The sequence below is a fragment of the Erinaceus europaeus genome, chromosome 4 (genome assembly GCF_950295315.1).
Source record: "Erinaceus europaeus chromosome 4, mEriEur2.1, whole genome shotgun sequence".
NCBI lineage: Eukaryota > Metazoa > Chordata > Mammalia > Eulipotyphla > Erinaceidae > Erinaceus > Erinaceus europaeus.
This window is the reverse complement of record NC_080165.1, coordinates 106,501,632-106,516,449: the sequence shown is the minus strand read 5'-3', so window position 1 is coordinate 106,516,449 and position 14,818 is coordinate 106,501,632. Positions and strand designations below refer to the sequence as shown.

At 41.4% G+C, this 14,818-nt stretch overlaps 1 protein-coding gene across 2 annotated transcripts in view; it reads right to left on the bottom strand.

The window, feature by feature from the left end:
• ADIPOR2 (adiponectin receptor 2) overlaps positions 1–14,818 on the bottom strand; it is a 67,012-nt gene that overhangs the window by 32,780 nt on the left and 19,414 nt on the right. The window contains exon 2 of one of the 2 annotated variants that reach the window (XM_016189483.2): positions 6,177–6,423. The exons of the other annotated variant lie outside the window; for it this stretch is intronic. Within the exon in view, the coding sequence (XP_016044969.1) occupies positions 6,177–6,347 (171 nt within the window). The 5' untranslated portion in view covers positions 6,348–6,423. The remainder of the gene's footprint in view (positions 1–6,176; positions 6,424–14,818) is intronic. 2 annotated transcript variants of the gene reach the window in all.

Genomic DNA, 14,818 nt, shown 5'->3' with positions numbered 1-14,818 from the left:
GGAAAGAGACAAAGGAGGGCTCTCCTGTTTACTCAAACTGCTGGTTTGGGGGTTACCTCTAAGATTAAAGGAAAATCATATACAGGCCTTTAGTTAAGGAATCCTTAGATTCCCACAAAAATATGATGAGGCTAGACCTCTCTCCACCATCACTGGTCACTTCCATTAGGAATGTCAGCATAAGCCCTCTTGTTGGGTCACTCCAGAACTTGTCCTCCCTATAAAATAGCAATGGCAGGGACTGCCCCACTCTCCAAAGGCAGCTTACCCTGCCACTCAAGGAAGACCGGTCTGGAAATGAGTGTAGCCCAGAATGTTCCCAGCTGACCATGAGCTGCAAGTTCATACCAACAGAGACTCACAGGTGACAAAGGTTCCTGTGCTAGGTCAGGTGGGGTGAACTGAGAGCAATGACAGAAACTCCAAATGACCAGGCAAGCACATATCTAGAAAAAGTGACAGAGAGGGGACCGGGTAGTAGCACACATAATACAAAGTATAAGGACTCCTGCAAGGATGCCGGTTTAAGCCCCTGGCTCCTCACCTGGAGGGGGGGTCGCTTCGCAAGTGGTGAGGCAGGTCTGATTCTCTTCCTCTCTATCCTCCCCTCCCCTCTCAATTTCTCTCTGTCCTATCAAAAAGGAAAAAAAAAATGGCTGCCAGAAGCAGTGGATTCGTAGTGAAGGCACCCAGCCCCAGCAATAACCCTGGAGGCAAAAAGAAAAAAAAATGACAGAGATAGAGTTCAGAAAACTGAAATCAATTCAAGAATTAAGTGATCATTAAAAAGAAAAACAAACAAACTTCCAAACACAACTGCAGAGCCTTAAGGACACTTTGTATGCAGTTCAGGTTGGGGTAAGAGGCCCTGGAAACAGACCTAAACAGGTGACTCAGCACAGAAGCCTGTGTCACCTCTAAGTCTCTGTTGGTATGAACTCGCAGAGTATAGAAGTCCCTACCATTGCTACTTTACAGGGAGGACAAGTTCTGGAGTGACCCAACAAGAGGGCTTACGCTGACATTCCTGATGGAAATCCATAAAAACATTATTGTAAAACTATCCAAAACCAGGGACAAGGAAAAATACTGCGGGCTCCAGGGAAAGGAAGAAAGGCAGAACCATCAGGCTTTCATTAAGTTTCTCATCACAAATCCTAGCGGCAAGGAGGGAATGGAATGACATATTCAAAGTATTAAAACGTAAGAATTGCCGATCACAAATTCTGTATCCTGCTAAGTTGTCTTCAAATAGAAGGAAGAAATAAATATCTTTTCAAACATCTAGAAACTGAAGGAATTTGCCACTACCAACCCTCCTTTGTGAGAATTTCTGAAAGGAGTACAACATGATAAGAAGCAAAGGAATTCCAACTTTTAATGTGATGATCAATATTAGAATAGAACCAGGAACACAACAACAGGGAAGACCAGACATAGGAAAGGGGAGAGCAAAACAGAGGAATACAGTTCAGTGTTGAAAAAGACTCTTGTAAATAGGTCTACAAGAGCAGCAAAAACAACCCAATAAAAAGTGAGCCAAAGAACAAAGCAGTTGCCTTTTTTTTCTCTTTCTTTTTTTAGAAAGTCTTTCTTTTTTTTTTTATTTGCTGGATAGACACAGATAGAAATCAAGAAGGTGACAGAGAGGGAGAGAGACAGAGAGACACCTGCAGCACTGCTTCACCACTCGCAAAGCTTTCCCCCCCTGCAGGTGGGGACTGGGGCTCAAACCCAGGTCCTTGCGCACTGTAATTATGTGTGCTCAACCAGGTGCGCCACTACCCGTCCCCAACAGATAGTTTTCTAAAAAAAACACATGGCCCACAGACACATGAAGAAATGCTCCTCTTCGGGGGCCCGGGCAGTAGTGTAGGGAGTTAAGTGTATGTGGCACAAAGCGCAAGGACCGGCCTAAGGATCCCAGTTCAAGCCCCTGGCTCCCCACCTCCAGGGGATTCACTTCACAGGCAGTAAAGCAGGTCTGCAGGTGTCTATCTTTCTTTCCCCCCATCTTCCCTTCTTCTCTCAATTTCTCTCAGTCCTATCCAACAACAATAAGAAAAAACCTCCAGGAGCAGTGGATTCGTAGTGCAGGCATCAAGCCCCAGCAATAACCCTGAAGACCAAAAAAGAAAGAAAGAAAGAAAGAAAGAAAGAAAGAAAGAAAGAAAGAAAGAAAGAAAGAAAGAAAGAAAGAAATTAATTCTCTGCTTCACTTACCATAGAGAAATGCAAATTAAAACTACGCTGAGATACCATTTCACATCTGAGAGAAAAGCTTCTATCAATAAACCAGGAAAGGGCAAGTGTTACAGAGGTTGTGGAGAAAAGAGAACTCTATTTTCACAGCTGGTGGGAATGCAAACTGGTACAGCCCCTTTGGAAGACTGTATGGAGAGTCCTTAAATAAATAAAAATGGAAGTACCTTATGATCCAGCAATACCATTCTTGGGTATTTGTCCAGTGGACACTCAAATACTACTAATTAGAAAGAACTATGTCATAGCTGCATTATTCACAATAGCCAGAGTGGAAGCAGCCTAAATGCCCATCATCAGATGACTGGATAAAGAAGTTATGAGATATATATTCCATGGAATATTACTCTGCAATCAAAAAAATAATATGTGTCCTTTAGGACATACTGAATGGAACTGAAGGTGATTACGCTTAGCAAAATTAAGTGAAGATTTAAGGGACAACAATTAAACAGATGGTTTCATTCATATGTGTAATCTTGAGATCTAATTTACACAAACTTGACAAAATAAATAAATTCAAATAAAACAGAAGCAAGCAAATTATTTGTAATACTTGTGAGAACTATAGTGGTTATCTTTGTGAACTGGGACAGTGGGGATACAGAACTTTGGTGGTTGGTGGAGTGGAACTATGCATTGTAACCTTAAAAACTTGTAAAAACTATTAAAACTATTAAAAAACAAATAAGAATAATAAAACACACTGAAAAAAAAACCCTGAAGGCTACTTATTTTTCAGCGGCTTTTATTAAATTAAAACCTCAACTCCTTCTGTGTGTGTGTGTGTATATATATATATATGATCTGGTCCCTGCCTGGCTCAGGGACCTCATCTCTTTTCATTTTTACCTCTTCTTTTTTTTCTTATGCTCTAATTACACTGGCTTTCTTTCTTTTCATTATTTTAAAATAATAATAATAATTAAAAGAGGAGGAGAAGGCAGTAAGGAGTGGGGTAGTACTTATTCCACCTTTGAGCCTCTGTTTACATAAAACACTTTACCTAAAATAGTGGTTTGCGATCACTTAAATTTTATCTTAAATATGTTCTCCCTTAGACTTTGCAATACTTAAGAGCCAATCGCAGTGGGAATGCATGACTAGGTAGAGCAAAGAAGATTTTTTTTTGTTTTTTTTTTAATCTTTATTTATTGGGTAGAAACAGCCAGAAATTGAGAGGGAAGGGGGTAATAGAGAGGGAGAAAGACAAAGAGATACTTGCAGCCCTCCTTCATCACTTATGAACCTTTTCCCCTACTGATGGGGACCAGGGGCTTGAACCTGGGTCGTCGTGCACTGTAACATGTGCGCTCAATCAGGTGTGCCACCACTTAGCCCCAAGTTCAGATTTCTTAGAGCAATGAAACTACTCTGTAAACAACATAACAATGGTTACATATCATTATAAATGTATCCAAATCCAAACTATATCAGATATCAAACATGAACTATGATTAATGTAAACTATACACTTAGGATGATTATAAAAGAGTAGATGCAGGTTCAGATACAGTCATTGTGGAACTCTGGTTAGGAATGTTGATAAAGGGAGTAGGCTATGCATATAGCTTGGCAGATAACTTATGGGAAATCTGTGCTTTCCTCCTTCAATTCTGATGTGAATGTACACGTTCTGAAAAATGAATCTTGAGGGCCAGGTGGAGGTGCACCTAGTTGAGCACACATGCTACAATGCACAAGGACCTAGGTTTGAGCCCACGGTCCCCACCTGCAGGGGGAAAGCTTGCAAGTAGTGAAGCAGTGCTGCAGGTGTGTGTCTCTGTCTCTCTCCCTCTCTATTTCCCCCACCCTCTCAATTTCTGACTGTCTCTATCCAACAAATAAAGGCAATTAAAAAAATTAAATAAAAATTAATCTTGAAAATAATTCCTTGCACCAGTGGGGGGGGGCTTCATGAGGAGTGAAGCAGTGCTACAGGTGTCTCTTTTTCTCCCTAGCTTCCCCTACCATATCAACTTTTCTCTGTCCTATCAAATAGAAAGGAATGAAGGAAGAGAAAAGAGAGTTGTCCACCATGAGCAGTGGAATCACAGTGCAGGCACCAAGCCCCATAGATAATCCTGGTAGCAATAGAGAAAGAAAGAGAAAGGAGGGGAGGGAAGGGGAGGGGAGGGGAGGGAAAGAGAGGGGAGGGGAAGAGAGGGGAGGGGAGAGGAAAAGAGAGGAGGGGAGAGGAGGGGAGGGGAAGGGAGGGGAGGGGGGAGAGGAGGGGGGAGAGGGGAGGGGGGGAGGGGAGAGGGGAGGGAGGGAGAGGAGAGGAGGGGAGGGGAGGGGAGGGGAGGGGGAGAGGAGGGGAGAGGGGGGAGAGGAGAGGAGGGGAGAGGAGAGGAGAGGGGGGAGAGGAGAGGAGAGGGGGAGAGGAGAGGACGGGAGGGGAGAGGAGAGGAGGGGAGGGGAGGGGAGGGGAGGGGAGAGGAGGAGAGGAGGGGAGGGGAGAGGGGGGAGAGGAGAGGAGGGGAGGGGAGAGGGGGGAGAGGAGAGGAGAGGAGAGGAGGGGAGAGGGGGGAGAGGAGAGGAGGGGAGGGGAGGGGAGAGGGGAGGGGAGGGGAGAGGAGAGGAGGGGAGAGGGGGGAGAGGAGGGGAGGGGAGGGGAGGGGAGAGGGGGAGAGGGGAGGGGAGGGGAGGGGAGAGGAGAGGAGAGGAGAGGAGAGGAGAGGAGGAGGGGAGGGGAGGGGAGGGGAGGGGAGGGGACTGCTACCACCTTGCCCCAACTGAATAATTTTAAACTTTCTTTTTGTATGTGAAGTGAAAGAAAAGATAATTAATTCTGTGCTCAGAATTCTGCTAATTTCCAAAGTATACACTTAAAAAAAAAAGTATCTGGGTAAATTGCTTCAGTATGTGCTGAGAATTTCTGCAAAAATAAAAATTATATAATTAAAGCATTGTTAATTCATGGTAACTACAAAACCCAGCTCTTTTCTCAAATTAGTACAGGTGATAATTTTTTTTAAAAAAGATTTTATTTATTGCTTGATGAGAAAGATAGGAGAAAGAACCAGAAATGTCTCTGGTACATGTGCTGCTGGGGGTTGAACTCAAGACCTCATGCTTAAGAGTCTAATGCTTTATCCACTGCGCCGCCTTCTCGACCACCACAGATGATGATTTTAAAGTGAGCAGAAAGAAGTTTAATTATGAAATAAAATCCCTAACTAATCTAGGAAAAATAATCCCTTAAATTACTCAGACTAAAGTTTACAAATTTTTTTTTAAAAATTTATTTTTTTATTTATTATTGGATAGAAACAGAGAAATTGAGACAGGAGGGGGAGATAGTGAGACACTTACAGCCCTACTTCACCACTTGTGAAGCTTTTCCCCATGCAGGTGGAGATCAGGGGCTTGAACCTGGGTCCTTGTGCACTGTAATGTGTGCAATTAACCAAGTGCGCCACCACCTGGCCCCAGATTATAAATCTGTTCAAGGGCGCACTTGTTTGAGCATGCATTTTATCTTTTTTTTTTTTTTTTTTTTGCCTCCAGGGTTATTGCTGGAGCTTGGTGCCTGCACTACAAATCCACTGCTCTTGGAAACCATTTTTTCCCATTTTGTTGCCCTTGTCCTTATTGTTGTTGTTACTAGTGGTGTTGTTGTTGGATAGGATAGAGAGAACTTGAGAGAGGAAGGGAAGACAGAGAGGAGGAGAGAAAGATAGACACCTGCAGACCTGCTTCACTGCCCATGAAGTAACCCCCCTGCAGCTAGGGAGCCGAAGGCTCAAACCTGGATCCTTAGGCTGGTCCCACCATGTTGACATATAATTTGTGTAAATTAATATTGAATCACTAATAAAAAAATGAAACATAAAAGGGAAAAATAAAATATTCTTCATTCAACCACAGTCCTACAAATTTGTTTCATTTACCTTCCTTCCACTTTCACTCACTTTTTTATGATGGGAAGAAAGAACAGGTGTCTCTAAACTGGGTTCCAAATCTCCATGGTGGCTGCCATCATCAGCACTTCTTGTACCATCAAGCTGGTGTCCTTTTCTGAGCCTTATGTCTGGCTCTGGTGTCCGGCTGCACCCCGATCGGTTTTCTGCTGTCTCATTCATGGGATACCCAGGCCTTTCTTACTAAGATGTCTTTCTTTCTGTCCCTTCTTGGGAGGATGGACTAGGATGAAGTGACCTTAATGAGAAGAAAGCTTTGAATTAGCATATTTTGAGTAAATGAATACTAGGGGAAGGTATAAGGTGTATCCTTTATATACTTAAACTACAGAATACTCAGTAATCACTAAGCTGCAGATGCTACCATGATGCCAACTTGACTTGCTTGGGCATACAACCTCACCAATGTGTCTTAGAGCCCCACATCCCTACATCCCTAGACCCCTACCACACTAGGGTAAAACAGAAATAGGCTGGGGGGTATGGATCGACCTGCCATGGCCCCTGTCCAGCAAAGAAGCAATTACAGAAGTCAGATCTTTCTACTTTCTGTGCCCCCTAGAGACTTTTGGTCCATACTCTCAGAGGGATAAAGAATAGGTAAACTTCCAATGGAGGGGATAGGATCTGGCGCTCTGGTGGTAGGAACTGAATGAACTGTATCCCTCTTATCCTACAATCTGTCAATTATTATTAAGTCACTAATTATAATAATAAAGAAACTAAAAAAAAAAAAAGAAAGAAAACTCAAAGCAGAACTTGGACTGGGTTCTGTATACTGCACCAAAGAAAAAACTCTGAGGGGGGAGAAGGGCTTAGGTCCTGGAACATGATGGCTCTCAATTTCTGTCTCTATCCAACAATAAATAAATAAATAAATAAATAAATAAATAAATAGTAAAAAGCAAGAAACTCATAACCAGAGCTTACATTTATACCCCTATAAAGGCCCACAAAGTACTATGCACATAAATGTTTACTAAGTTTAGCTATTTCATTACATATCCAAATAGAACAGTTATACATGCCAATGCAACTAGAAATAGTAAAACAGAAGAGGCCAGGGGACAGGTCAGAAACCGGGGGGTGGGGGGGCCTAGCTATCATGACAAGAATGTAAAAGGTATACTTAAAATTCATTATGTAATAACAAGATTAGGAACTAATCTAATAATTCAAACTAAAGTAAGAAATAAGCAAGTGTTAGTTTCATAATTTGAGTATTTATGAAGTAAGAAAACACTCAAAGACAAAATCATGCTTATTCCTATCATTTAAAAATTCATAAATGAATACTACTGAGATTATAAACTATTTAAAATTTTTATCATAACTGACATTTCATGTTATTCTGGGAAGAGGGAACCAATGCTTACTGAGAATCAACAGTTAAATTTTGAAGCAGAGAATTAATTAATATGTGGTCTCTCACATAGTTCTTATATATAGCCCTCTGAGGTATACTACCTCCAGTTTACAGATAAAAACTGAGACTCAGGTTACATTTTCATAGTCATTCGCCCTAAGAAACTGGAATACACACTCTACTCGAGTCCACATGGGTCTTTCTCAAGGATAGACCATATGTAAGGTCACAAAGACAGCATCAGCAAATTCAAGAGCATTGAAATCATCCCAAGCATCTTCTCAGACCATAGTGGAATTAAACTAACACTTAACAATATACAAAAGATTAATAATAGTCCCAAAATATGGAAGTTCAACAGTACACTACACAGCAACTAATGGGTCAAAGAGGAAATAAAAGAAGAAATCTAAATGTTGAGTGTCAGGTCTCTGGCGGGGTGATCTCTAGGGGAAAGGTAACGGACCAGTTCTTTCTAGAGTAACGACACCGGGGAGCCCTTCAGCGTGCTCAGAACTCGTTTATTAGCAAGGTGGACATGAGTTAAATAGAAAACCAAACAAAGGGAATTATTACTGAAATATGTCAGAAATTACAGGTTTCTTAAAGGTCGGCTTGCCCCTATGGTAGGGGGCTGGTATGACAGGAATTAAAGGTCAAGATAATTAATCTCCTGGTGCAGGCATTTAATTACCCAAAGGCGTTTTAGGGGAGGAGAGGGGTTGAACCAGTTAAGGCAAAATAGAGAGAAGATAAGCAAGGTTTGATGCAAACTGAGGACATCAGAGTGCACTGCTAGGAGTGTGTGATAAGGTGTGTTCTTCTGTGATCAGAAGGTGACTTTGAATAAGTGAATCTGCAGCCATGTGGCCTGCAGTTAATGGAGGGAAGTATTGGGGTTTCTGTGGGCCTGAGAGTCAAGAAGGAAAGAACTAAGTCTGAGTTTCCCCCCTTTTGCTCACCTCGGTTGAGAGAGACTCACCAAGAGGTTATATTCTCAGACCTCCATCCAAGGATGGGGGTAGTTCTCCCTAAGCTCTATCAGGCTTACACATAGTCCCAACAGTTGAGAGTTCAATGAAAAAGAAGACACAAGCTATGAAAATATTTGGGGTACAGCTAAGGCAGTTCTGAGAGGGAAGTTCATAGCCATAAAAGCATACAGCAGGAAACAAGAAAAAGCACAATTAAACAAGCTGATTGCACACCTTAATTACCCAGAAGAAGAACAAAGGAACCTTAAAGCAAACAGAAGGACAGAAATAACTAAAGTTAGGGCAGAAATAAATAACATTGAAAATAAGAAAACCATATAAAAGATCAACAAAAGTAAATGTTGGTTCTTTGAAAGAGTGAAAAAAAAAATCGACAGACCATTAGCCAGACTCAAAACAAAAAAGGGAGAAGACCCAAAAAAAAAATCAGATTGTAAATGAAAGAGGAGATATCACAACAGACACCGCAGAAAATCAACATATCATGCGAGGCTTCTATGAACACTACATGCCACCAAGCTAGAGAACCTGGAAGAAATGGACGACTTCCTAGATACCTAAAACTTCCGAAATTAAATAAGGAGGAACTATATAATATGAACAGGCCCATCACAGCTAACAAAATTGAAATAGTTATCAAAAACCTTCCCAAGAATAAAAGTCCTGGACCAGATGGTTTTACAAATGAATCCTACAAAATCTTCAAGGGAGAGTTAATACCTCTACTTTTAAAAGTCCTCCAGAGGGAGTCGGGCGGTAGCGCAGCGGGTTAAGCGCAGGTGGCACAAAGCACAAGGACCGGAGGAAGGATCCTGGTTTGAGCCCCTGGCTCCCCACCTGCAGGGGAGTCGCTTCACAGGCAGTGAAGCAGGTCTGCAGGTGTCTGTCTTTCACTCCCCCTCTCTGTCTTCCCCTCCCCTCTCCACTTCTCTCTGTCCTATCCAACAACAATGACATCAATAATAACTACAACAATAAAACAACAAGGACAACAAAAGGGAATAAATAAATAAATATAAAAATTTTTTTAAATAAATAAATAAAAGTCCTCCAGAAGATTGAGGACACAGGAATACTCCCTTCCAGCTTCTATGAAGCCAACATCATTCTGATACCAAAAGCAGACAGGGACACAACCAAAAAAGAAAACTACAGACCAATATCTCTAATAAACATAGATGCTAAAATAATGAACAAAATTCTACCCAACTGGATACAGCAGTATATTAAAAAGACTGTTCATCATGACCAAGTGGGGTTTATCCCAAGGATGCAAGGTTGGTTTAATAAACATAAATAAATTAGCGTGATCCACTACATCAATAAAAGCAAGACCAAATACCACATGGTTATATCAATAGATGCAGAGAAAGCCTTTAACAAAATCCAACATCCCTTCATGATCAAAACGCTACAAAAAAATGGGAATAGGTGGAAAATTCCTCTATATATAACAAACCTACAGCCAACATCATAGTGACAGTGCTATTTGGTTAACAAATTTGGAAACAATACAAATGTCCAACAACAAGTGAATGTTACAGAAGTTGTAGCATCTATTCACAAGGAAATACTACACAGCTGTTAGAAGTGATGACATTCCCTACAACATCGATGGAACCAGAAAGAATCCAGATAAGCCAGAAAGGACAAATTCTGGAAGATCTCACTCAAAGATGGACTCAAATACAGGGTGAATCCTCAATGAATCATGATCTATCACAGTGAATTTGTGAATTCAAAAGGGGTAAAAGAGGATTTACTAAGGGGAAATTGAGGACCTAAGTCACAAGTTTCTCTCTCTATTTCAATAAGAGAGACGAGATGAGATGAGACAGAAAGATGGCCATCAGGAACAATAAACTCATTGCACAGACACGAGTCTGAGATAACCCTGGTGGCAAAAACTAAAATAAAGGGCTGAGAGTACAATGGCAGTACTCCAGACATATACACCCCTGAGGTTTAGTTCCAGGCACAACCATGTGCAAGAGCCAAGCAATACTCTGCTTTCTGTTCATCATGGAAATAAACCTTTAAAAAATAAAATAAAAGCTAGGTCAGGGAGGTGACTCAGTAGACTGTGTATACAAAGGCCTTGCATTTAATCTCCAAAATTGCATTAAAAAAGAATTCACAGAGGGCTGGGCAGTAGCGCAGTGGGTAAAGCAGCAAAGGACCAGCATAAGGATCCTGGCTCCCCACCTGCAGGGGGGTTGCTTCACAAGCAGTGAAGCAGGTCTGCAGGTATCTATCTTTCTTAGTCCCTCTCTCAATTTCTCTCTGTCCTATCCATCAACAACAACAGTACCAATAACAAGGGCAACAAAATGAGGGAAAAATGACCTTTAGGAGCAGTGGATTCATAGTGCAGGCACTGAGCCCCAGCAATAACCCTGGAGGCAAAAAAATCACTTAAATCCTATAAGATGGTACTATCACAATGATCATTTCATAAATGAGACAATATAGCATAGCCTTGCTATATATATTTCACTTTACTAGCATACACCTATCATCAAATGGTAAACCAGAATTTGAATCTAGTTAGCCTCACTTCTGACGCTAACCTATTCTCTTTCTATAACATTATTTTTAAGTGATTAATATCAGCAATGAAAAACTGAAATTAACTGATGGTCATAAGAGGAATGAGTGCATATAAATAAAATTATTTTCACAAAGACTTTCAGAGATGAGGCTAAAGAATAGCAGCAGCAGGTGGATGGTAGACAGCATAATGGTTATGCAAACAGACTCTCAAGCCTGAAGCTCCGAAGTCCCAGGTTCAAGCCACACACAGCACCATAAGCCAGAGCTGAGCAGTGATATGGTAAAAAAGAAAGGAAGGGGGAAAAAAAAAAAAAAAAAAAAGAGTAGCAGCAACTGCATTTTGCTCTCCCTACTCAATGAGGAATCGAACAGGCCATGGCCGGTGCGCCGCTATGTTCCATCGCTGGGGAGCCAGAGATGACCCGAACTGCCCCTGCGGCTACAGACAGACTATGACCCACATAGTCAACGACTGCCACCTCTCCAGATTCAAAGGAGGTCTCGAAACTTTACATCAGGCTCAACCTGATGCTGTTGACTGGCTATGGAAGAAGGGCAAACGCTAGAAGAAGAAGAATGAGGAATAGCAGAGGATCACCTGAGAACACAACAAGGTAAGACTAGGATCACTCCAAGAACCCACCAAGCCACAGGTGAGTATAAACACATGTTGCTCATAGACAGAGGGACTTAAGGAGAGATTGCTGGGGCTAACAGTCCTCAAAGTCCTTTCACCTACTCAGGAGTGGCTGGTACCAATTTGCAAGTCCACCAGTTGAAACACCACCTCTGGTCTGAGTTTTATAAACAAAATGACTGCTGAAAGGAAAACTTAAGCCACACCAACTTAGAGCTGTGGCTATCCACTGCTTTTGCCTTGCAGGAGCTGGGACAGCAGCAAGGAAGCCCTATACTTACAACGGGGGCAGAGAGCAGGCCAGATGACTCAGGAGAAATCTATAATCCCAGTGGTCAGAAGGTGTGGCTATATAATAGGAGCCTTTTCACATCATTTTCATAATAAATTAGGAAAAAGGGTGAATAATTCCCTCAGAAATCAGGATTTATTCAGAAAGCACAGGACCACATAGCACAGCTCCACTTAGCTCCAACTGGGAGTGGGACAGGGATTAGGCCCAGGAATCAGAACCTCTGGGCATGGAGGCTGTTTTGCATAGCCACTGTACTCTCTATCCTCTACCCAATTTTATTTCTTGGTCATGAGTGATTAAGACAGACAATGTACTTATAGACAAAAAGGCCTCAAGCTCCCACAGACTGCAGGGAAGTTAAAGAACATGCAGTTTAACAGCCACTGTGCTTCACACCTCTGGCACTGAGATAACATTAAAACAACTGTTAATCTCCAAAACTGTGGACTCTTACTACCTTACTTAGACACAGTCAATCCAGGCAAGTGTGATAAGTGATTAGTGGATTGAAAGTACTGAGAGAGGGACCTGGTAACAAAACAAATACAGTGGTTGCAGCTAGAAGAAACATTTGCAAAATTAACCAATAGAAAAGTCCACATAAAAGCCCAAAAAACACAGAAGCATAATGAAGACAACATCCAAATACTAATTGATGCAGTAGTTACAGGAGAAAAGCTTTCTTATTTTTATTTTTTAAATATTTATTTTCTCTTTTGTTGCCCTTGTTGTAGTTATTATTGTTTCTATTGTTACTGATGTCATCATTGATAGGACAGAAATAAATGGAGAGAGGAGGAGAAGACAGAGGGGGAGAGAAAGGTAAGACACCTGCAAACTTGCTGTGAAGTGACTCCCCTGCAGGTGGGGAGCCGGGGGCTTGAACCTGGATCCTTATTCCAGTACTTGCACTTGGCGCCACTCCGAGGAAAGCTTTTGAAAGTAATTATCAGAAATGGGCAAACAACAAATGGAGAGACTACAGAAGAAAACACTAAACTATCTCGATGTAATCAGAGAGCCGAAAAGTGAAATACCTGAGCTAAAAGCACAACTAGATAAACAAGCTAATACAATTAACCCAGACCTGAAGACACCAAGACACAGCTTATTTAGAATCGCAAGGAATAAGGGTAAAAAAAAGCATCCTGAAGACTGCAAGAGAAAAACAAAGAGCCACCTACAGAAAAAAAAAACCTGTAAGATTAGCAGCAGGTTTCTCCACACAAACAATACAGGCCAAAAGAGAATGGCAAGATATCTATCGAGTGCTCAATGAAAAAGGTTTTCAACCAAGACTACCGTATCCTGCTAGTCTGTCATTCAGACTAGATGGGGGCAGAAAAACCTTCTCAGACAAGCAACAGTTGAAGAATCAACTATCACCAAGCCTGCCCTGAAAGAAGTTCTGAAAGGTCTCCCATAAAAAAATCACATCTAGGCAGGGGTAGATAGCATAATGCTTATGCAAAGAGGCTCTCAATGCCTGACACACCTAAGTCACAGATTAAATCCCCTACTTCACCATAAGCCAAATAAAATAAAAATAAAAGTAAACTGGGGGCTGGGCGGTAACGCAGCAGTTTACACCATAAGCCAGAGCTAATCAGTGTTCTGGTGAAAAAAAAAATACATAAAGTAAAAAATAAAAGTAAATTGGGGACTGGGCGGTAGCGCAGTGTGTTAAACGCATGACACAAAGCACAAGAACCAGTGTAAGGATCCCGGTTCGAGACCCCAGATCCCCATCTGCAGGGCGGACACTTCATGAGCGCTGAAGCAGGTCTGCAGGTGTCTGTCCTTCTCTCCCCATCTTCCCATCCTCTCTCCATTTCTCTCTGTCCTATACAACAATGGCAGCAATAACAGAAATAATAACAACAATAATAGTAACAACAATGATAAACAACTAGTGCCAACAAAAGGGAAAAATGGCCTCAGGAGCAATGGGTTCATAGTGCAGGCACCAAGTCCCACCAATAACCCTGGAGGAAAATAAATAAATAACTAAATAAATAAATGTAAACCACATCACCATAAACATACCATGTATCAGAACACTCAGAAAAGTTTAGGATATAAATGAAAATCCATGACATCAATAAGTGTCAATGGCCTGCATTCACCCATTAAGAGGCACAGAGTACGAAGATGGATCAGAAAACACAACCCAAGCATATGTTGTCTGTAGGAATCCCACTCAACAAGAAAACATAGGATGAATGGATAGAAAATTATCATTGAAAATAATGGACCACAAAAAGGGAAGGAATAGCTATTCTCATATCTGATAAGATAGACCTTAAAATAAATAAGATACAGATGGACATTAATTAATACTCAGAGGATCAGACAATCAAGTGGACTTAACGATTATTAACATCTATACACCCAATGAGAGGCCATCTAAATATGTGAAACATCTACTAAAAGGGCTGCAGCAATGTATTAACAGCAACACAGTAATAGTAGGGAATTTCCCCACTCTCTCAACTTGAGAGATCACTAATAAAGAAATGAGGAACTAAATGAGGAGATAGATAAACTAGAACTATTGGACATTTTCAGAGCCACTCACCCCAAGATACTGTAATACATATTCTATTCCACGTCCACATGGGTCATTCTCAAGGACAGAGAATGTTTATGTTAGGCCACAAAGACAGCATCAGCAAATTCAAGAGCACTGAAAACATCCCAAGCATCTTCTCAGACTACAGAGGAATTAAATTAACACTTTACATCAAACAAAATTTAGTAAAAGTCTCAAGATATGGAAACTCAGTA